The sequence below is a fragment of the Typopeltis vanoorti genome, chromosome 16, assembly GCF_054136105.1.
Source record: "Typopeltis vanoorti isolate ZY-2024b chromosome 16, IOZ_Tvanoo_1.0, whole genome shotgun sequence".
Taxonomy (NCBI): Eukaryota; Metazoa; Arthropoda; class Arachnida; order Uropygi; family Thelyphonidae; genus Typopeltis; species Typopeltis vanoorti.
The window spans coordinates 53066179-53090008 of record NC_143564.1 but is presented as its reverse complement, the minus strand read 5'-3'; the positions used below and the strand labels follow the sequence as shown (position 1 = coordinate 53090008).

Below are 23830 nucleotides of genomic sequence, written 5' to 3'. Positions count from 1 at the left end.
TTCATTATTGATCACTTTTCCCCATTAAGAAATTCTTTATGATAAAAATGACAATGAATAAACTGAGAAAGCAATGGAACTCTACCTCAAATAATTTAGATTAGTTACTTTCCGTAGACAATTATATTCCCGTCATGGTACGTGGCTTCGATTTCAGAACGATATTTTATTTTTATTATTAATTTTAACTCAATATGAATTAAATGTTTATATACAGCAACGGTAATTGCATTAATTACTGTTAATAAATAATGTATAATTCCATTTGTTGTTATCAGCTCTTATTATCTTCTCTTCACATATTATTCTTCACTTGGACCTTTTTTTTTTGTAATTTTGCTCACAGATGCTTTGTATGAAGCGGCAAGATTATAAGCACTTGTGGTAGCCAAGTAAGTTTGTATTATTATTGTTATTTTTATTTTCTTCCTTTTGATTGAATATGTCTTTTTTTTTCTAATACGTGAATAGAGCATGCTCATAAAAATGTTAAAACGTGATTAAAATAAAGCAGAAGAAAAAAAGAAGACATTAATTTTGCGATAGATTTGGCACTGAAGGACCATTATGTAGCATACTAAGGACGAATATATTTTGACAGTATCAAAAAGTAAAATATCCCTATTTATTGGTTGAAAGGAGTCGGTGATAATAATAACTTGATTACATGGTTTGTGAAACTTTTTTGTGTATAATTTAATACATACAGCTTTCTAAATCATTACGTATAAAGATCGTTTGGTTTGCTTCTATTTTCTGCATACAAAAAAAAAAAAAAAAAAAGTATGCTTGCAGCGCCACCTCGTCAGATTTTTATATTAGTTGTTGACAATACTTTTATATTAAATTTTATTTTGTGTGATTAAAAATAAAATAAAATTTTATTTTAACCGTGCTGTGATTAAAAAAATAAAATAATACAAATGAAAGTTCCTGGATAAAACGCTTTCTTGAAATGAAACTGGGATAACATATACGCTTCATATATTGACTGTAGATCTATTGAACCATTTACCTGATCTGCTGTGAATTTGTGTATTGTCTTAAATACTTCTTAAAAAATAACAAATTTGTTTTTTTTATTTATACAACGGTACAATAATTATTTAACAATGAAGTGTTCAGTTTTTTAACTATTTATTTTGAAATGATTTTACTGGAATGCAAATAAGCATTGTGTTTAATTTATAAGACTTATTAAAATGCAAATACAAGTAATTAGAACGAAATTCATTTAGTTATTTCATTAGCTTTTTTTTTTCAATGTACATTTTTATAATTTGAATAGCAATAATAACGTCAAGTCTTTTAACATTTAAACTATAAAAATGCTCTTTACTACTATTTAAATGTGCATATATAATATAATATATATATTTATATTTATGTAAGTATAAACAAGCTTTAATTAACATATATTCGCTGAAAGATTTTGTGGCAGGGAAAAAATGAAAACATATGTAATAATCTGATCCAGAGTACGATTTTTAGTTAGCTATCACTAGATGGCACCACAAGTTCATAGTTTCCACTTTTGCTGTTCAGCACAATTTTATCTTTCAAGTTGCTAGAGTACACTGCCGAATGAGTCTTTAGAAGGGCGACGTCGTCTGTGAGTGACACGAGATGCTGCGTTTCACGATGACGTCTTAGGTCGACTTTCCGCTGAAAGGCACGCGGACAAAGCTCGCAAGCAAAAGGTTTAAACCCAGTGTGCTTTCGACTATGAGTGATTAAATTGGATGACTGACTGAAGGCCTTCCCACAGACTCCGCATTTGTGGGGTTTCTCACCTGAAAGAAGAAGAAAAAAAAAAAAAACTCATTTTTACATTCTTATGAAATTTTGTAGTATCTAATTTCTCTCAGCACCCTCACAGTGCATTTTTTTTTATACTGCGTGAGCGCAGAGAGTAAATGTCACAGAGCAAATACGCTGCGATATTAAACAATTGAATAGACACAGGCTACAGAAATTTAATATTTAATAAAAATAAATAAAATAAAATATAAAAGTAAAAACTCCTCCGATGCCTTTTTTTTTAATTTCCCATAAGGCAACAGGCGAAGCTGTTTTACCCCTAAGCAAATTATGATGACCGATGAATTGTGAGTGGTATTCTCATCGGAGAGAGTACAGCAGAGCAAATGACTTCCGCCATCTCGTGATCCTAAACCATAACACTCGTATTGTTGTTTGAAATAGTGTAAGTTTTATGGTTCGAGTTTTCTGAGATGCAGAGGTTAAACACTTGAGTTTATTGAAGTAAAGAAAACTACAAAACCTCCTTGCTTGTGACGGAGATCGATGAAAACAGAAAGCTGAAAGAAGAAAAAAAAAGACTTGAAAAAAGGTTCCTCTAGTTGACGGCTAAATTCGCACTCATAAAGGTTTATCTTCTGGTATCTATCATTATGGTTCAAAATGTTAGTATACTAGGATCCTAACTTCCCTTAGAACTTATTTTCCATGGTAGTATTGTTCTGACGGAACCTTTCACCGCACTCGTCGCATGCTGTGCTCTAGTTAGTCGGTCAGAAATCCAAAATATTTTTAATAATTTACAATCCACTGATTTATTGCAGCTTAACATCTCATTTAGTACATATTAACATAAATCAACAGTCTTGTTGTCGAACTTAAAGGCCAACTATGCTGATTTATCTGCTTCATTTAGTTTTTTTTTTTTTTTTCAAAACTGGAGTCCTTCATAACTGCGCATATTTGTCAACAAGTAAAAATGCTTCTTTTACTTTTAATTTTTTTCTTTGGGAATTTACTCCTGAAATTAAGTAGACATTCACAGCACTTAGTAAGAGATTAATTTTTCATCAATTTGATAATATGGGATGCAGAGGCAAGATAACATTCTTTCTGACTTTCCTTATTTTTTCAAGGGATATTTTCAACATACAAGCAACTTACGTTTCCATCTAAAACCCAACCAATAGGTCTGTTGTTACCGTGCATCCACCATGGGAATGCAGTGACTCAAGTTTTTCGTCAGGCAAAAGAAACAAACCGGAGACGAATACATGACATCAAGAACTTGTAGCTGAATTGCTTCGATCGTAATTACAAACAACCACAATTGGATTAATCAGTCGGATTTACACCCATTTATCAAGAAAAAAGTGTAGAATGAACAAGCACATTAAATAATGTATCCATTTAGTAGGACAGAAGTTCGATTGCTTTGAGAGCATTGACACGGCTTCACCAATCCATTCGACTTGCGTGGAATATTTGAAAGGATTAAATATCTCGGGTCTACCGAAGTCATTTAAGTGAATGATGAGGTTTAATATTCGTTGTTGTTTATTAGCAAGTCTTAATATGCTTTGATCCTGGTATGCCGGGGGAAAGTCCCAGAGTTCGATGTTGTTAGCTCACTACTAATGAGTCACCGTGATATAAAAATGCAATTCGTGGGACGGATTTTCGAACTTAGTAAGACAAATTGTAGCTACCTTCTTCAGTCTCTTTCTTTGCATAATTGCATCTTTGGATATCTACTTATCCGTTAGCATAATTATTAATAATATCTTCACTTGTTGAAGAACCGAAAAATTTTCGATGTCATTGTCTAACAAGTATTTAGACTTTTCTCTAAACGATGCAATTTTATGAAGTTCCAAAATTGTACTTCATGCTCTTTAGAGTCATTAATTCCAGCAAGATAACCAAGGAATTGTTTTTATAAAGTGAACTTTTTTTTTTTCAGCGGAAATTTCAAATCTGGCAAATCACCTCCTAAAAATTAATTTATTCCAAGACTACTCTTTAGCCGACTGCGAAGTATACAAAAAAAAAAAAAAAAAGATTCGTAGCTATGTGATTTTTGTTTTCTACAAAATTCTTTTTATAGTATCCTTTAATGTATTTTTATTCATCGTGAAATTAAACATGAAAAAATAAAAAAATAAAAGTTTATATATAAACATTCTCGCTTTTGCCATGTCGTATTTTTACTGAGAATCTTGGAGCACTGCAGAGTGTTAAACACCGATTGTGATGTAATAGAAAGCTGTCATTCGGTTAGCTTAAAATTGAAATATAATGTATTTAAAGCCCACGCGGTTAGCCTAGTGGCTGTGCGCTTCGCAACTATATGCCTGGGGAAGAAGTGTCCTAGGTTCGATTCCCGTAGGTGACGTGAGTAGCTGAAGGATCTTCCTCAACCATAGACAAGTTAGCCGGACGTGGACAGTAGGGTTTTTCCCCTAGTTTATCCTGGGGGTTTTCATCCCACAAAGCAGACAAACCGGCCTTGAGACCTCAACACTACGGACATAAGGATACACCGGGTCGTAGGGCTGACCATCTTATCCTGTGAACGGTTTGAGGTCCGATGATTGATAAACCTTCGACACCACAAGGTAAAAGAGGGAAAAAGGAAGATGAGATGTATTTAATTTTCACAGAAGATCTGCAGGTTCTGAAAAATCAGTACACCAGAAATGTTAACTTTTTGTACCGATTTTTCAGAAAGTCATCTCAAATAATAGTCCCGAGGTGATCAAATAATAGTTTTTTTCTATATAAATTCGAATAATGTCATAATCACTTTTATTGTATTTTTTTAAATTGTATTTCTTAATCTATTACACATTCACATCTTTTGAATAATAAAGGTCCGACGCGACGCTAAGACTTACCTGTGTGAATGTAGGTATGCTTCTTCATGTCCGATTTCTGGTGAAATCTCTTGCCGCAATACTGGCACGGGTACGGTCTCGTGTCAGAATGGATCAAGAGGTGTGTAGAAAGGGTAGATGACCTCTTGAAACGCTTACCGCACTGTTTGCATTCAAATATGCGCTCGGTGGTGTGGATGGCTCGGTGTAGATCGAGGCTAATTTCGTGGCCGAAGCTCTTGTTGCATAAGAGGCACGAGAAGGGACGCTTTCCGCTGTGTGAGCGTCTTGCATGAACCTCCAGTCCGTGTGGGGTGGTGAATGTCTTGTGGCATCGCATGCAGGAAAAAGCCGACAGCGAGATGTGGTTGTTCGCCAGCATGCCCGTGTCGACCTCTTGGGTAGGGATGGCGTAAGGACGAGTGACTAGATTGATGGGTTCCTCCTGTCTTCGGTTCTCTGTCTTGTGTTTCGAAAGGTTCAAGATGGTCTCGATGGAGTAGTCGGACAGAGTGCGGTCTGGAGCTTTGTGTTTAGCACTAACTTCTTGAACAAGATGATGACTAGGCAAGTTGAGAAGGTTTGGGGCATTCTCGACACTTGAGGGACTAATGCAAGGCGGAAAGTTTTGTGATCCTGTTAAAAAAGCAAGAACAATTATAAGAAAATATAAATACTAATGGTTTCAGCCTGGAAAGCAAAACATTAAACATAAATAAGTGTTATTTGTTGAACCGTCTGCGCGGTTAGCCACTAGGCTAACCGCGCAGACGGTTCAACCTAGTGGCTAACCTAGGTAGGGCTAACCTAGTGGCTAACCGTCTGCGCGGTTAGCCTAGTGGCTAACCGCGCAGACTGTTAGCCACTAGGTTAGCCCTCCCTGACGTGAGAAAATTAAAGATCTTTCTCAGACATAGCCAAGATATCCGATCCTGGGCGTGGACAGCAGGGCTTTTCCTCCCAGTTTATCTGGGGTTTTTCATCCCGCAAGCAGGCAAACCGGCCTACTGAACACACACGGATACAGTCAGGAATAACTAAGACAATCCCTCCATACATAAGTCTGAATTTTCAGCTATGCCAGTCCGGATAAAAATAGGGTGGGGGTGCTGTACCTCCCCGTAAAAGGGCTCATGGTTGAATCGCCATACGAAATAAATAAATAAACTTATTGAACCCATCGTTGAGCACTACGAAACATGCACGGTAGTACTTTCCGTTTCTTTGAAAATAAATACTTCAAAGTAGGATTATATTTAGTTTTCTAAACTGCATTCGTTCAGAGTTATTTAACTCCAGTTTAAAATCACGATGGCCAGCCGCACAAGATAAGTTTCTATTAAAGATTTCCAACCAAATGGCTTCGTCAAAATCAGCTGAGCTACGGAGGCTCAACCGAAGAAATTAGTGGATCAAAAATGCAGGTTCCAGACTTCATAAAATGCATTCATGATAACAGAATTAAACTTATTTAAATCAGTGCTGGTTGGAGTGTGGAAGGAAAGGTTGTTTTGGCTTCAAATTTTTAATATTTAAATGCTAACATGATAGGCGAACGTAGTCGTTAGCATACTGGTCGAAATTCCTCAGATTCTATTCGCACATCAGGCCTTGCAATGTTGTACGGTTTTCTATCTTCATATGAAATTATCTAAACTGAAAAAGGAATGAATCCTACAATTGAATTGATAACGTCATTCTTCAAGTTATGTTGCGGTATTGCAGTTTACATTCTGTTCAGCTGTAGATAGCAAAAAATTGCCCTTCCGTGCGTTATGTAAATATGACAGTGAACTAAGTTCCTAATCAAACCTACTCAACAATGAAATTTTATGTACTTTTTTTTTCTTTCACTCACGTGTTTATGAAACGAGAAACGTTACGTACGTTTAGCTTGTCTAATACGTGACGTCTTATTGGACGTAGAAGTACCATGAGATTCAGGCCAGTTTTATAATAATTTTCCATCTCTCCTGTCACAGCTTGCACTAATAATAATGATGCATATATATGACGTTCTGCATCTTAATTACCTAAGACGATAGTTTGCGAACAGTAACTAACAATTGCAAGAAACCATCTTCAGTTATAGTTGAGCTATCACGATCTTCGCTTCCTTCCTTTTTTTTTATTTTTTATCTGTTTACATTCATTTCTATATTGACTTCGGCTACGTTAAACACTTTATTTGTTCAGTCGGTTCCATTCTACCGATCATCAACGTTACACAATGTTTCGCAGCGTTCGCAACAGCTAGTAAAGATGTTCCTCCCCCCTTCCCCCGTTTATATCCTTTCTTTCCTATGGACATCGATGTTCCGATAATTATCAATAAAGAACCCCGATAGTGATCTAATAGAAGGTAATGGTGTTCGGCGTGCTCTCTGTTATTTGGCTAACCACTTACACACAGCTGTGATGGTTGCACAAATCGCTTTGTGGGTGTATTCGTAAAACTATCAAACCCAGTCAGACTTAGTGTGTCAGAACACGTTCTCCTCGGCCAAGTTTCGCTTGTGTTGCTACGAGATCGGCTCTATTGGTTTTCTAATAAATACCCCGTGATCAGTGTCGGAAACAAGAGATTATTTTATCCACCACACACACACACACATTCACCCACCTCTACCCCCTTCGATAGGTAAAGAGATACAAGTACTTGGTACCACCAGTATTACACTCGTTTTCCTCCCCTCCAGTATCAGTCGATACACGGATCAATCAGGACCGTACGACAGAAGGATGTGCAAGATGTTTTCCCACGAAAGTTTAAGGTGCTGTTAGGAAATTCAAAACGTAAGCAATCTATGAAGTGCCGTTTAGGGAAGTGCTCTAACCTTATCTCACGGATGGGAACGGCCATATGCTTGTTGGGCACAGTCCAAGGTTTGTGCTGGAAGTGGATAGATGAACCAAGAAAATTACGCGTTTGAGGAGCCATAAAAAAATGCAACTAATAACAATTGGTGCAATATTCGTTTTCTATTACCTTCTTGAGTTCTGTTCCTCGCGCAGTGAGTGAAATATAAACAAGATCTTGCTCTGTGTCAGCAATGCGCTCTCTCTCTCTCTCTCATTCTCTGTAATTTCCCTTTTTCTGCCTTTTGTTGTTTTGTATGACTAACTTGCAACCTAATTTATCACCCAAAAAGGTGCGTTCGCAATCCAATGCGGCTTCAGAAGTCAGATTTGTGTGTTCATTAGGAAGTATTAATATTGACTCTAGATGTCAATAATTTCCTATAACATATTCATTATTGTTGTTGTTGTCATTAGCCTATTGTGGGTTGTTTATAACAGTAAATGCATTCACATTCTCATGCACTACTTATTTAATTGAAAAAAAAAAAAAACTAAAGAATGATGACGATAGGAAATGTTGACGCTGTAACAAAACGACTTTAACATTATTATCCAAACTGGTGAAGTATATCAAACAACAGTGACAATTATTAATGAATTTATTAACCAGCAATCAGCATATTTTCAACAGCAAGGAACTGAATAAAAATTAATCACTCGAGAGGTGTTTCGGATGGCTATCGAAACCGCCACTTATTGCTAGGCGCAAGTAAAACCTAGTATGGCTATGAATACATGACGTCACATCCGTCTTACTGAACAACACACAAATTAGGCTATTATTATTATATAAAGTCTCAGGCAAAATAGTTTGGCTTTTCTTTTTAAAAGAATTACGAGTTTTGAATACTGTATGAAGTTTACTGGCAAGTAAACTTCATACAATAAATGTATTTTTTTTTCTATTTCGTTTGAGGACTTCCTTTATATTCACGAAACGCAAATTAACTTGAGCAAACGGATCAGACCATTAAAGTAGTACAGGAGATAGGAAAGAGCTGAAACTTATGGGCGCTTTCTGATTGAAAGAAAAAAAAAAAAAAAAAAAAAAAAAAACCCTCGTTGCTATAGTTACATCACAGATGCACCTGGATATTTCCCAGAATCCAGTTATTAATATGTCATTATAACTCTGCATATTTCTGTACCTGTCAGACAAAGAAACTACAGTGCTTTGCAAGTGTTGGTGCACAAGGAGGAAAACGCATAGCTTGTATTCCCTCCCCCCTCACCGCCCCACGATATCCCAAGTCATTTATTATTATGCGTGTTGTGTTTCTTAAAATGCCGTCTATCAGATTCGTTCGCAGTATATTCGCAAGTTAATTATCTTTGTACTTTGACTGGATGGACTTTATTGAACTCCAACATTTTTAATACTTACAAAAACATATCGAATTCAGTTCATTTGCTTCAATCGAATCATTTACAAGGGCACAAATAGGACAAAACCTTTTCAAATTATATATGACACCACACTGACTTAACTCCTCTTTAGCTAATATCATTTAATAAAATGAGGTATGGATTTAGTGTCCACATTAGACTGTTTACCCTGTGCAATTATTTCCAATCAAATTATATTTTAATGAAAATGCGATTTGAACTGATATTAATAATTATTCACCATTAGAATTCAATGCAGTTCGGAATATTGGATCTTTTATTAAATTTTATCAAGCATTTGAATTTTAGTTAAAATCTTTCTTTATTTCCTTATTTCTAATTTAAAAACATAAGAGCACTTAAAAAGTTGTTTTTCCCCTAAGCCTTCACGTCTTTTAGTTCGACGGGTGATTTTAGTCAGTTATTCGTTGGGCTTGCTTTCAACGTTACCAACTATCATATCTACTGATACTAAAATCTTGTGATACAACACTACCCTGATAGTGCTTGAAAAAAGGCAGGAGACAGATGTTAGATTTAAAAGCCACGCTTAACACTGCAAGCAACATAACGCCAATATCAACGAGATTGGAGCTGCTTTTAAAATATGATCACAGCAAAGACCTTTCAAGTTCATAATGAGAACATTAAAGATCCATTTTACAGTCATAAGAAATGGAACTTGAAAAGTTCCGGAATTTTACTACACAGTTTGTGATAATAAACGGTGAACATACAAGCCAGAGTTCGCGTCTTTTAAGAGCTGTCTTGGCTTGTATGTTCGGTGAACATACAAGTCAAGGCAGCTCCTACGATGATGGTTATGTTTTTATACATTTTGTGGTAAAATTTCGTAACTTTTCAAGTTTCATGGTATTTGGGTATAAAATTATAATAGATCTTTAATATTATCTCTTACTTAATTTGCCAAATTGAAGTCTTTTTTGGCTCTATATCTTGTTATTACTGTTAAGTTCCATTTGCTTTCCAGCTACGATGAACTTGTTATGTCGAAATCTATTTTTAAGAAGTTTCATGCTTTTTCTTTTCTTTCTTTCTTTTTCTTAAGGTTTCGCTGAAACCTTTTCGCCATCAATTCGAAAACACACACTAATCAGAGAATAATCATGAAAAAAAAAGTTAGCGACAACATAACTTTTGTTAACACAACTGGCATCTTGTTTAGCATAGCCCAAGGCCACATTCCAATTCGCTGCTCTAAATGGTAAAGGGATTTGAAAAATCCAGGTAGATTTCCACCCTTGAAATTTGCCAATTGTTTGTCTTCCTATGATTTGATGATTCAGCCTTTTGCTTTTACCAAGTTAGTTGTTCGGTTGCACGTCTGTTCATTATTATTCGTAGTTCGACTGTCATCTACTGTGCACGCAATTAACTTGTTTACTCTAACTTTTGGAGTTTCGTTGTTCAATCATTGGGTTGGACACTCATTCGTTTCTCCTTCCAGTTTAGAAAAGCACTCAGATTAATTGCTGCATCGCGTACCAGTTAAAATGTTGACTAACTAAATAGTGTTGTTTTTAACCTTTCAAGTACCAAGCCTCTCACTTCGGCATGAGTTTGATACAAACGCGACCTTTATATTAAAACGAACTTAAAAACACATAATAATTTATATTATAAACTGTATCTTACTAAACATTAAGTTATCACACTACATCACATTGGAATTAAAATATCTTACCCTGATATATTCCTGATACTGGTGACGACAGACCAAGTAATTGAGATGATGACGTAGTGGAATACTGGTGACTCTCTGCGAAGTTAGTTGAGGAGACAAAGCTCACAGGCTCTTTAGTTACACTTTCAATTACCGGAACATTATATTTGTCGGCATCCATATTGTCTTTTATGAAAGTTATAGGTTTGGGTTTCGTCACTTTAGGCTTCACTAGAGATGAAGGCCTGACTGAGGCCAAGTTGGGGTTCTTAAGGACATCTTTATGAAAGTCTGAAGGAACTTGGGCGTCAGGTGGGTCGCCGTGAGGAGTGTGTCGAGCCATAGAGAGGAAATGAAGCAAAACGGCGCTGTACGGACCATATGGTGGATGAAACGCGGGAGCGAGACCATACCCGTAGGCTGTACCGTAAGGGGCGTACATGGTGGTACCTATAGGGGGAAAACAATCGGACATTCATCTTTTTTTATTATTTATTTTCTTGGGCAAGGAAAATGACAAAAATAAAACCGCTCTTGACTCTATTTGCTTGATTTAAGCACTCGTGAACAAATTGATTTAATTAAATCGAAACCGTTATGTATATTTGCATTTATAAATTTTATTTGACAATTGCTTAAAGTTCTTTCTAATTCTAAATGCTACATTAAACATACATCGGGTAATAATGTATAATAGTTGATGAATTATACTGAATCAAAAGGTCTTGGTCAACTGAATATATTTTAATACGTTCTATGGATTCTTTAACACATAAAAATAATTTCTTAAAGCAAGCTATTAGGCTTTCTTATTTGAGCAAAACTACTACATATTAAATAATACCATGTGTTTATTTAGTTATCTAACAACAATTATCATATTTATAAATATTACACCATTAAATATGACACGCTTATTAATATGATAGCAGATTAACATTCGCGTGAATATTAGTAGTTGTAAAAAAAACTGATATATATGCAAATAAAATAGAAGACAATGACGTCATCAATATAAGATATAATATATATATATTTTTTTATTATTAGGGTAACTGTTTGTAGTCGTTTTTCATCAAATTATTTGTTTTTTCGTGGTCCTCCTTAATGTGTTTTTATACATGTGAGTTATTTTTAGTTATTTCTGCCGCGCTGTACTCATTTTTTATAACGTGTGCCACAATTTTTAGATATTCCCTCAGTGAGTCCATTTATGGTCAATTATTCCTGTTAGTAGCAGAGCTGATGTGCTGTCCACTCGGCCCACCAAGCTAGCATATACTCTCCCTCCCTGATGTTTCAGCGGAGGGACAGTATCTAAGAAATTTGGTTGCCCTCTAAATACCATTATTTAGTACATGTATCCTAATTTTATAAAATGCAGTCAGTACTAAAATATTTGTATTTTAGGATGTTGATAAAGGACGTACTTAAAAACGTCTTAAACACAGATCATATAATTCTAAAATATTTGAGACTTTATTCAACTTTTCCTTATTTATAAATTAAAACAACTTTTTAAAGACTTCTAAATTGTCTTATATAAAAGCCAAAATGGCACTTCCAAATCATTAGAGGAACCAGTTAGCAGAAAGGATGTTTGGCATCTTTTGTACACTTCTCTCTCTCTCTCTCTCTCTCTCTCTCTCTCTCTCTCTCTCTCTCTCTCTCTCTCTCTCTCTTCGCATTGTTTGGGACCCTGCAGACGGATCAAACCTTTTCCTAATATTAGCGAAAGCTGTTGATTTGTTGGTATTTTATCTACTTAAAAATACTGTAGAAAAAATGCGTGATATTATATGAAAGAATATAAATCAAGATCTCTGGAAAAGCTGCAATATAAACCGCCTTCTTTTCTTCTCTGTTTCATTCTGTGATTGAAATGACGGTAACTCATTTATTTAGTTAATAATAACTATTAAATTGTATAGTTGGCTGGTAAAACAAGTTACTCTTAAACAGTTCTACTTTCCTAATCAAGAAGGGTAGAATCACTTTGTTCATTTTGAATAAAGATAACCTACAGCCCATTCCTGGCAAAAATTCGTGTGGAATATTACCGAGGGGCAGAGCGACCATGCGGCAACTATTCATGTCTAGTGAATTATAAATATGGACTGCTCAGTCAATAACGATAATGCCTTCATTTTCCACGACCTTGGTTCGAATCCGGTCTTGAATGTGAAGAACATTTACATACATACATACATACATACATATATATATATAACTTTTCAAGTGAAGGCGAGGAATCCGATCTCATAGTGAGATGACAGGATTTTCTTCTACTTATGAAAATTCGGCATTTCTATTCTCGTGTAAAACAGGAAAATCGTTCATCAGAAGAAGAATTCACGCAATCTACGGCAGAATACACTGGCCTGATATTCTTGCTTCAGCCAAAGTTTCAAACAGTTTAGTTTTTCTTCGGGAATCCAGTTTTTCATTCCGAAAAATAGGTTAATCGGCCAGGAAATATTTGAAGTTTATAAATGAAATATGTCCTCGCGGTTAGCCTAGTGGTTTTGCGCTTCGCCACCATATGCCTGGGGAAGGAATGTCCAAGGTTCGATTATCGTCGTCGACGACATCAGGAGCTTAAGGATTTTCCTCAGTCATAGTCAAACTAGCCGGTCTTCGGCGTGGACAGCAGAATCTTTTCCACCAATTTATCTGTTTTTTTTTTTCATTCCGCAAGCAGGCAAGCCTGCACCGTGAACACACAGAGTACAGTCATAGGATATAGAAAGGCAGCGGGAAACCACCTTGCTCATAGTCATTTCCCTGGTTGTGGTTATAGCTGAAAGGCTATAACCACCACAACAAATATAATATACTGATCTCATAGCCTTAGCAGTTTCTGCTATCATTCCTAAACTAACAATTTTTCTCCAATCTCTCTCTCTCAAACGGCACAAATGTATGCCGTTCGAGAGAGGCAGACCTCCGATGCTTGTTGAAGAAATTAAAGAACACTTTAGCGCAGAAAATCAAAACCCAAACCTCACTGAAATGAAGATTACACTTTAACTGCCCAACTTTCCAAGCGATGTGTGTATCCTTAGCAATCCTAGCACGTCTATCTACGGTTGAGCAAGTTTTAATTGTAGTCATATTATCTTTGCGTAATATGCTCAGTGTACATATGGGGAACATCATGTGTCACTACTAACTGCAACGCACAAAATGTGGTTAAAACCAGGAACTATTTATGAAGTAAGTTAATAATCTCGAAGTGGATCGTTTATTTTTCGAAAATATATCCTTTTTCTGCACTTAATTATCGGATTATTAATTTAAATTTATTGATTAATCATTATACGTGTCCTATATAACAGCACTACTCCCTCAAAATCTCTTAAAACATTAAAATAGGCTCCTCACTTCGACATCAAGCGACCAAACGAAACCAACTCTATTAAGAGAATGTTTGTTGATATCATACCGTTGAAATCAGCGTCCAATTTAGATCTCATCGTATTACAACACTCAGAGACGGAAATTCATTATTATTATTCTTGGAACTCGATACTGGTTTGTTTCGACATCATCATCAGTGGATAAAACAGTAGGTGTAGTTTAAAGTTTTCTAATGATTGCTTTGGCAATTCACAGATATGAACAGCAATTTGCAAGGAGAGAGAGAGAGAGAGAAATGGATAAAATTACACTTCCATTCATGTAGCATTTATGATGAGGAGTAGATAAAAGAGATGCAGCCTATCTGTGCACTCATTATTCCGAAAACCAGCTCATCTTCCCCAATATATTCTTCACTATACACCTTTACAGTGAATAAAAGTATGATGTTAGCTGCGCTGAATAAAGTGTTTTATTACTAATACTTGTAAGGGTAGACTATCTTTTCACTGTATTTATATTTTTTGTAAAAGCTGACTACAATCACTTTATATATATAATAGCTTCCAAGTTCAAAAATCACACACAATAACTCTTAAGTTCTTACTTTCAAACTGCTCTGTTATAAAAATAAATTAATTACTCGTGGAAACAATGCTACCTCCTACGTACGCCATGCAATAGGATACTGTGCTATTAGTGCCATGTCATATCTCATTAACAAACAAAAAAAGCTCAGAAATGTTAGTCTCCTATTTCAAGACTTGCGTTAACTTCAGGAACTGCTATTTCTGAAGTGTTGTGGGCAGATTCTCTTCTTGTCTCATCTCGGATAACAAAAAATTGATTGGAAAGGATGAGGCAACATTGCTTCTACTTGAAGGAGCAACGTTCCCTTGAAGGATTTATTTGTTCACTGATATAACTGACACGTGCTGATATATCCAATCTGTCAAAATCTATAGGAAATAAGGGAAAAAATGCAACCGAGAGATATTTTAAGTTGTCATTCAAAGCTGTATTGGGCTCTTTCGGTCTTTTTTTCTTTTCCTTTTCTAAAACTCAGCAGTGCAGTCTTGATATATTTCCTTGTATGACAACCTGAGATCACGTGGGTCACATTTCTTCGCCAAACGTAAAAATATTCAGGACTGTTGGTTTAAATAGCCGTGACCAGACTGCCCAAAGTTCGTTTTTATTCATGCCATGTTTCCTGAAGCTCTCGAGCTTTGATGCCCACTTTTATGTTTTACTTTAGAAAAAAATGAAAAAAATAACGATTGAGGTAGAAAACTGATCATATGATTGGAAAAAAATATTTTTATTACCGAGATTCCAGAATAAAATTTCCATATTGAAATAACCCATTCAAAGCAAGTGTATGTGGCTAGAAAGAATAATCATAACAAACATTTATCTTGTAAAACGTGTTTGAAATTTTCTCTGAATCCTTAGATGGCTTTATGCACTTCTGTGTTTTGTATAACGTATTCATTTTCTTTGTTAAAGGCTGTGTCAAGTTTTGCATTAGCTGTGATACAGGATGGGTAATTGTACTGAACGTTTAGAACTGAACGAATAAAAATAAGCGGAATATTAATAATAATTCTAAGCTGAGTGTTACAAAATGTGAATCTCTTTTTTAGTGGTGTTTATTGCAACTGCTCAGATGATCAAATGGATGACTAAAATAAGTAGTGAGATCTTTAGAACTTTGGAAAAAATAAATAAATAATTGTCAGTAAAAAAAAGCCCGTAGAACTACACCGAACTAGAAATGCTTTTTGCTATTTGCGTAAATGCCATTCGATCTAAATTAAAACTGGTTTTCAGCTCACTGAAAAAAATTCGCAATGTTTGATTTTTTTAATTTGATTTTGTCGATCTTCAGTTTAGATTCTTGGAATGACCAGCTGCAACTAAAGAGATGAGAGTTGGAACCTCAAGCGAAAATGATTCTTGTATTTAGGTAGAGAAGTAGTGTTGCGGAACAATCCCCGGACAGACATGAATACAGTTCGTGACTTCTCTCTTGCTCGGATCGTATTTTTCTGTTTGTAAGGAAGACATTTTTTTAAGCGAATGGATAGGAACGTTTAATTAGAATACATTTTGATCCGTATCAATATAATACAAATGGGTGTGTATTATTTAAATTGGTATCCCACAGAAACTTGTGAAAATAGTTAATATACTTATTAAAGCTAACAGTAATATTATTACAACGAAAATTATAACTGTTATTACCAGCGTACCCCTCTCATCAACTGCGCGAAAATGTGCATCACAATTATCAAAGACAATTGGTTGGAATGTACATCTGTACCACAGAAGGTTGCAAACTATTATTTCCATGCACAGGTTTATAACTGCACATGTGTTTTGAACATCGGTTGTCTAATTCGTGTAATGTGTTATTTTAAAGGTATGTTGGAAATTCGCATTCCTGTGTCTTTCATACTGCATAATAAAGATAGATTTTTGTTTCCACTCGCTTAAAAAAAGAAAATTTTCATTAAAAAAAAACGAGTTGGAAAGAAATAAAGAAAGAGAGAGAAGATAAAATAAATAAAGAAAGACAACGGAACAACTCTGGAATTTTCTACAGAAACGAAGTTAATCATTTTTAAGTTAAAAAAGAGAGAATGTACAGATGAAAATAGAAGGAAGAAACTCAATTACATAATTATTATTTATTCTATTTAAGACTACAGTATTCACTCACTCGTTGTCTTCAGTAGATCGTAATTTATTCTACATAATTGAATTTATCGTCAATCATCTTTTAGAATCTCTTTTCGTGGTTTCAATCATCCGATATATTTCTCCAGCAGATCGAATTTCGCATTTTAGTTATTGAAGTATGATTCAGTCTGTTTTGCTTCAAATAACGATCATTCTGTCATCCACTCATTTAGCCATCACTTCTGTTTATGCAAACTTTAAATTCTCAGTGAAATTTTCACACGTCATTCCATCTGAATCTTTTTCAATAAGGCAAAGGAAGTTAACCATTCTTACACCGAGTCAATAATTTTCTTTCCGAAGGAAGTTATTTGTTGATATAATTGACTCAGATTATATCAATAATCTGATAACTTTAGTTGAGCAATGCGATGAAATTATTTATCATGTGATTCAAAAGTTTCTTTCCTTCGTTAAATGCTCATCTCTCTCTCTCTCGTGATAATGATGAGCGTTCTTAAAAAGGTCCAGCATATTATAGAAGAAAGAAAGAGAACTGATTATTTCAGTGAAACGCAGGTTGTAGTTATTTCTTTATTTATTCAGTTCTTTTACACTAAAACTTTTATTCTTCAAATTCGTTCATTTTCCAGTTCAGTCATTGAGCATTTCTCCCTAAACTTTTCACGTATCGTATTTTAATTTTCCATTGAAAAATTTTTTCATCTAAAATATTAATCGATTTAATGCTTCAGTTTGAAAATCAGAAAAAAAAATGCATTTCTTTTCCCAGTTAAGGTTTTAGGATTTAAAGCTTCGTTTTTTCTATCACTTGATCTTTTTATAAAGTGAAGCAGATATGGGAATCGGAGAGACTTATATATATATATATATATATATATATATATATATATATATATATATATATATATATATATATATATATATATATATATATATATATATATATATATATATATATATATATATATATATATATATATATATATATATCGACTCCCCACATACACGGCACTGTTGTGTTATAGATCGCAAGTGGTTAAAGAGAAAGAAGGAATCTGCTAACAAGTTTCGTGGGTTGTGCTAAAGAGAGAGAGAGAAAAAAAAAGTATGGAGAAGGCATTCCAAAGAACAGAGCTAGATGATAAGTTGGTTACATAGGTTTATTAATGAACTGTGTACGGATGTTGACAAGTGGCTGCACGTGTTCTTACAAGATTAGACGAAATCAGAGGCCAGTTCTGTGGAGCGGTGCACATGGAGCACCTATGAGAAAGAGACTGGAGCGTGTGTGTGATAGATAGATAGATAGATAGATAGAGAGAGAGAGAGAGAGAAAGAAATCACCTATTAGGCGGATTGTCCTCTTCTACACACGGTCAAGAATTCTGAGTAATTTTTGAATGCGTCATCCAAGTGTGAGAATAAAATTCTAAGGTCGGACGAATTTGGGATTTCTAAAATAGTAGGAGTTAATCAAAAGAAGTAGTGTTTTGAATAAAAAGGAATACAAGTTTTTTAGAGCCTGAAGCAGCTATAGATGTAATATGTTTTATTCCTAAAAGAGAAAACTGATCTTAAGTGGAAATTGGAACATCATAAAAAGTAACAAGGAGTGAAGTAGACTATTTCTTTCGGTAATAAGACAGGATTTTGTTTTAATAGCATTGAAACCTATTCAATGTGTTATACGTCGTGATTTGATGAGAGGCTGAATGCGGTCTTTAATTTAATACTAAGTTTTTGTTTGTTTGTAAAAAAAAAAAGGGTTAAATCACAAAGAATGAATTTTGGAATCATTGGGAGATTTGAAAATATCAAGGGCTTGTGGTGTCATTTGAAATATACCATAAAAGTCATTTTCATTATATTCCAACGGGAGTTATAGTTTATCTTGCATGGCGATGGAATTTTTACCATATTATCCATTTACCATTGGTTCTTTGATTAGCTCATCTACTGAAGACCACGTGTAAAATCATTTGCAATCAGTTGGAATTTTAAAACAATTATTACTCTGTAACCACATAGCCAACGTGTTTAATACCTATATTGCACGTTACCAGGAGGCCAAGAGCATTACTTTTTAATCTTAATTTCGTTGATGTTTATCATTAATTATAGAATACTTACCGTTAGCTAGCCCTTTATTAAATACAGTTACAACAAACCTATACATTTGTGATCCAGCTGTAAATCGAAGTAAAGGCGTGCATTTGCTACTCAGTTTGAAAGATCTGGGTTCGAATCACGTCTAACGTGTACGGGTGGTGGGAACACTTTTTTAGTTTTGTGCTCAAAAACGAATATTCATTCATGAGTATTATAACATGACGTATAGTAATTAAATAAGTTCTGAAATATTGCGTAACGTCCTGTGTAGTATTACTGATTACATTTTATTAATTTATTGATAAAATAAACAAACGAACTGAGGTTACGAGTCAATGTAAATATATGATGCATGCTAACTGAATGTGCTGGTCTTACTTTTTGCAAACAAGGATTGGGCAGAACAGAAATATAGCGTTATATGTAGTAAAGACTCAGGAAGGTTTTACTCTGGGAGGGTACGTTTTTCTTGCCCTACCTTTTTTTCCACTTATTAATATTAAAATGATATCCATATTACGTCTCTTCGCGATCCATTTCTCCATTCTTTCAAGCGACTTCTTTGTACACTACAACAATCGCATGATGTGTAGTAGACAGAAGTACTCAAGTTTTAAGGTGCAGACTTCCAAAGTATGACTCAAACTGCATAAAATAACCCGAAAACCTGATTATTATAATATTTTAGTAATAATACACCAACGACACAACATCTTCAAGAAATGTATTAAGGAATTGAACATAAAGAGTTTGATAATGGAATATCCGTTTTAACACGGGTAAATACTTTCTTCTTAATTCCCCCCCCCCCCCCCCCGATAGATTGCTGTTACTTAAAAATCAAAGACACAAGACGATCACTGTCTGACGTTCAGTAATTTGTCACTTATATTCAGATAGGAGATAGGCTTAACCATACGTCCCGTATCTGTATGAACATCCTCTTTAACAATAATTACTTAGGATGTCTTATTCTGTGGGAATGAAAAATAACTGTTTATTATTTACATTTAGTTGCACTGCTCCTAAATAAATACCCTACAAAAAAAAAAAAAAAAAATTATCTATCTTGAAGTATGCTACTTAAACGGGAGAGAATTCATTCTAGTTAAAGACAAATTCTGTAGAGGGCATAATAGCTCAGTCGAAATGAACATCAATCCGCTTTTAAACTGCAGGAACGCAGTTTTAATTCGCTCTTAAAAACATTAATACATTCTATAATCGATCATAAATAGCAGAACGGGGTCTGTCCTACCTGTTGCTTCTGACGAGAGCGAATTTTCCTTTCCGAAGTGGACGGTAGAGTTTGAACACGTGTCGTCTTGGGAGATAATGTTCTGTTTACCGCTATGGATTCTTGCACTGAGACAGTGGACTTGATCTGGATTCGATTTCAAAAGTCCGGAACGTTTGCTTTTAATGAGAAAAACACGTGGCATGGTGTTAGCAAGCTCGAGATAAGATCGGATCACACGTAATGTCGCTCTGTTAAGTTCTAGCTACAACATCACCCACACTCTTCTTGAAAGGCGTGCACGAGCCAGACCAGGGTGTTCTTAGTGTCTGTAAACAAGGCCACTAGCAGCTGGCGCAACCCACAACAGTCATCCGATGAGCACTTCTCAGTGACTGCCTTTAAATCCGACCAACAGACAACAACCGATTGCCCAGTCCCGTTATCTGGGCATAGCGGTGCATCTCGTAGTCTCGCGTGGAGGACATGTGAGCGTGATTAGCGTTTACCACAGCGTTCACTATATTACTATTGGGTGGGGATGGCAGAATTTTTTTTTTTTCGGGGGGGGGGGGGGTTCACTTGAAGTCCACAGAGACTCGTTCGCTCGCGCGTCGTGGTATTCATGACACCTGCACGTGCAGCTTTCATGGTTGCCTTGGTAACATCGATTAGTCGGAACAGACACCCTCCCGTCACCTTGCTGGGGTGCGCGTTGGCGGAAGGCGGGAAAACATCGGCAGTCGGCGGGAGATGACAGGAAGTCGTCGACGCAGCGGGACCCGTCATTGGACATCCACTGAGTGGATTACTTTTTTGTTGATTATTTAGTTTTGCCAACTGTAATTACAACTTTTTGACTCGTGGAAGTGTGGGATTGATAACTGGAAATACTAATTCTGGCTTTTGGCTTTTCTACCGTATTCCTTTCTAATCTGATTTTGAGTTTTTTATTTTATTTTATTTTTTTTATTGGGACAAATCAATAAATGATTAGATTGGTATTGGTGAGCCGCATAGCAATAAGCTATGATTTTTACCATTGATCACGTTTATCATCTCGTGTCAACAATAAGATGAAATCGATTATGTAGGGAAATGGATTAATTAACAAATTTTTGAAAACTAATAATAATAATAACAATAATAAAATTCTGAAATGAACATAATCATGCGAACATGGATAACGTAAAATGTTTTAATAAATAAATTTGTCTATATTAGTTTATGAAGGCTTCCGAGTCCATTTTATGTCTGCATTCTTTCTTTATCGAAGAATTGCGGCAATTTAACCAATAAAGCGAAATAAATAAATGAATTAAAATAAATAAATATATATATATATAAAAAAAACGGAAGACCCTTCAATGCAGATTCATAACTTTTAATATTATTAATTCAAGTTTTGCAGCCAGTAATAATTCTAAAATAAATAGCGAAAAAAAAGATATTTCTAAGTAAAACTCTATTTTTTTTTCTATCTATTTTTTTTATCTGTTCATCCTTTCTTTCCGTCATTTTTGTAAACACTATACTTAACCATCTGCAATCTTCAAAAATATTTCAACAACCACTTCCTCTCGCCAAGGTGGGCAAATAGTAATTTTATATCGATGAATGGATATCTTAACAAAGAATAAATATTAGCAGACAAACAGTAGGCTTTTAGCTGCCAATCTGATCTCGAAGTACGTCTATTCACACAAGAATGGAGAGCTGTGTGTGTTTTCCAGTCTTCGGACAGTGGGTGAAGAAGTTGTGAGAAAGAAAGGTCATACCCAACACCTGTACACAGACTACCGACAGGTGAAGCTGCTACTGGATAGATAACAAATTCAAGTGCAAATAATGATTCCTGTTCGGAGTTCCGCTACTTGTTCTTAAATATATCAGGGCTCTTCAACAAACTATCGTGATGATTCTCATATCGTATTTTCAAATAAACTTAGCTTCCAGACGACGCCTCTCAACAATGTGCTGCCACGCGTCTCATTTAGCACACCTGTGACGTCAAGAATGGAGCAGAAACTCGCGCTGAATTGGGTGATAGGATTGAAATAAATCGGATAGTATTTCACTTTAAAATGCACAGCTTTTGTTCTGTACGTTTTTTTTTTTTTTTCATTTGTCTTAAGTAATGCTTTCCACTTCACCCCCGTAATTTAAAGAGTAGTCTTGACTGCAATATATGTGGTATATGAAATTATTCAGAATATAAAGAGATTAAAACCTGTCGCTTGGTTGAAATATTAGTTTTCGTTGTCTGATTAATAATATATTCAATTCACAGACTAAGATGTCGCAAGTACTGTATTAAATAGATGCACTATTTAATACTTAATACTTTGAGTATTAAATATTTACATATTTAATCCCTAAATATCTAGACGAATTTTCAGGAGATACGAATGACTGAATACTAATATTTCAATAAATGTAATGGATATAAATAATACATGCATTATTATTATTATTATTATTAGAAATATTCATTCATATATCAGAAACCTATACATATAGAAGAATATTAAAAGAAAAGCTGCTAGTAAAGTAAAGTTATAATTAACGTATTTATAAGAATCATTAGTAAAGAACATCCAACTTCGAATCAAATACTGACCTTGGCACAGAGGACAGTAGCATTGGCTGCAGTATCTCTGGGTGTGTCACTAACTAGTGATAATGACATATCTGCATTTTTAATATCCTGTGCATTTCAAGAGAGATTCATTTCAAGGCTACTGAGGTAATTGCGGTAATGTAGTTATTTGAAAACATTGCAAAAAACAGATCCTGTGAATTTGCGAAATATTTTTAGGTTATTCGGGTTTCCAGCAGTTCGTACATACTGAGGCCATAAAGTATTTCGGTGGACTTTACCTTGAGTATTGTTACTAGTAATTTCATGATGGAATTTCCTATTCTAAACCATTAAATCCTTAATCTAGGTTCGAGACCAAAAGAAGTTAAGTTGCATGAACATTTTGATGGGCCGTGAGTCCCCATAATCATTAAACGAATTCAATGGTTAAAACTAACATTCATCTGGGCAAATAGTAATGTTTATATTTTAATTCGGTGTTTATTATAAGCATATCGGTGCTTGAAGATTCTTTTAATCATCGATTGATTAATGCAAAAATAAATGAATAAATAAATAAAATAAGAAGAAGAAGATGACTAACGTGTTTAAATTTCTTATTTTCCAATGTTTCCTTTAATTTTATTTTTCATCAGTCAATACATGTGGGTTCTCTTTGGGTCTTACAAGGAATCTGGTTTAATTTGGTTCGTGAACAAAACAGTACTGCCTCAAGACCAACCTTCGCTTTTTGATGAAAATATCTATACGATGAGCTGTTTGAAATCTCACTCATTGGAAGTAATACAACGAAATGTGGTGTGCAGAAGATAATTATGACAAAGGATGATTTCTAGATCTCTTTCCGGATGCTTCTGTGGCACGCATTATTCTTCAAGTAATCCATCCCATAATCAAAAATCACAGAAATAATGTCCCACGAACGAAATGCCAAAGCTATAAGACAGGAGATTACTTGTCCTCCACCATAAAATGTGTAGAGGCAGGTCTTGCACAGAGCCAGTTCCACCAGTGTGTTTCATCTTACATGGACAGAGCGAGCAATTTAGTCTGTATGTCGGATCTCGTTTGAGTGGAAAGATCTGGGTTCGAATTCCATCTCTGAAGCGAAGAATCTTTGTAGGCTTTCTTTTTCTGAAGGTAAATTCTCATATTGACCTCATGGCCTGCGCTCTTCGATCGTGATTATAAACAACAATTTGTATGGACAATCATATCACGGCATCTCCACTGTAGGAATTCTT

At 35.0% G+C, this 23830-nt stretch overlaps 1 protein-coding gene across 2 annotated transcripts in view; it reads right to left on the bottom strand.

The window, feature by feature from the left end:
* Positions 1-1263: 1263 nt before the first annotated feature.
* LOC150098019 (uncharacterized) overlaps positions 1264-23830 on the bottom strand; it is a 90554-nt gene continuing 67987 nt past the window's right edge. Inside the window, exons 1-4 of one of the 2 annotated variants that reach the window (XM_090406254.1) lie at positions 20006-20314; positions 10591-11019; positions 4659-5273; positions 1264-1793 (exon numbers count right to left, since the gene is read on the bottom strand). In XM_090406254.1, coding sequence (XP_090262380.1) covers positions 1492-1793; positions 4659-5273; positions 10591-11019; positions 20006-20189 — 1530 coding nt within the window. In that variant the 5' untranslated portion in view covers positions 20190-20314 and the 3' untranslated portion in view covers positions 1264-1491. Of the gene's footprint in view, positions 1794-4658; positions 5274-10590; positions 11020-20005; positions 20315-23830 lie in introns of those variants that run through there. The other variant, XM_090406255.1, reaches the window with a different exon arrangement.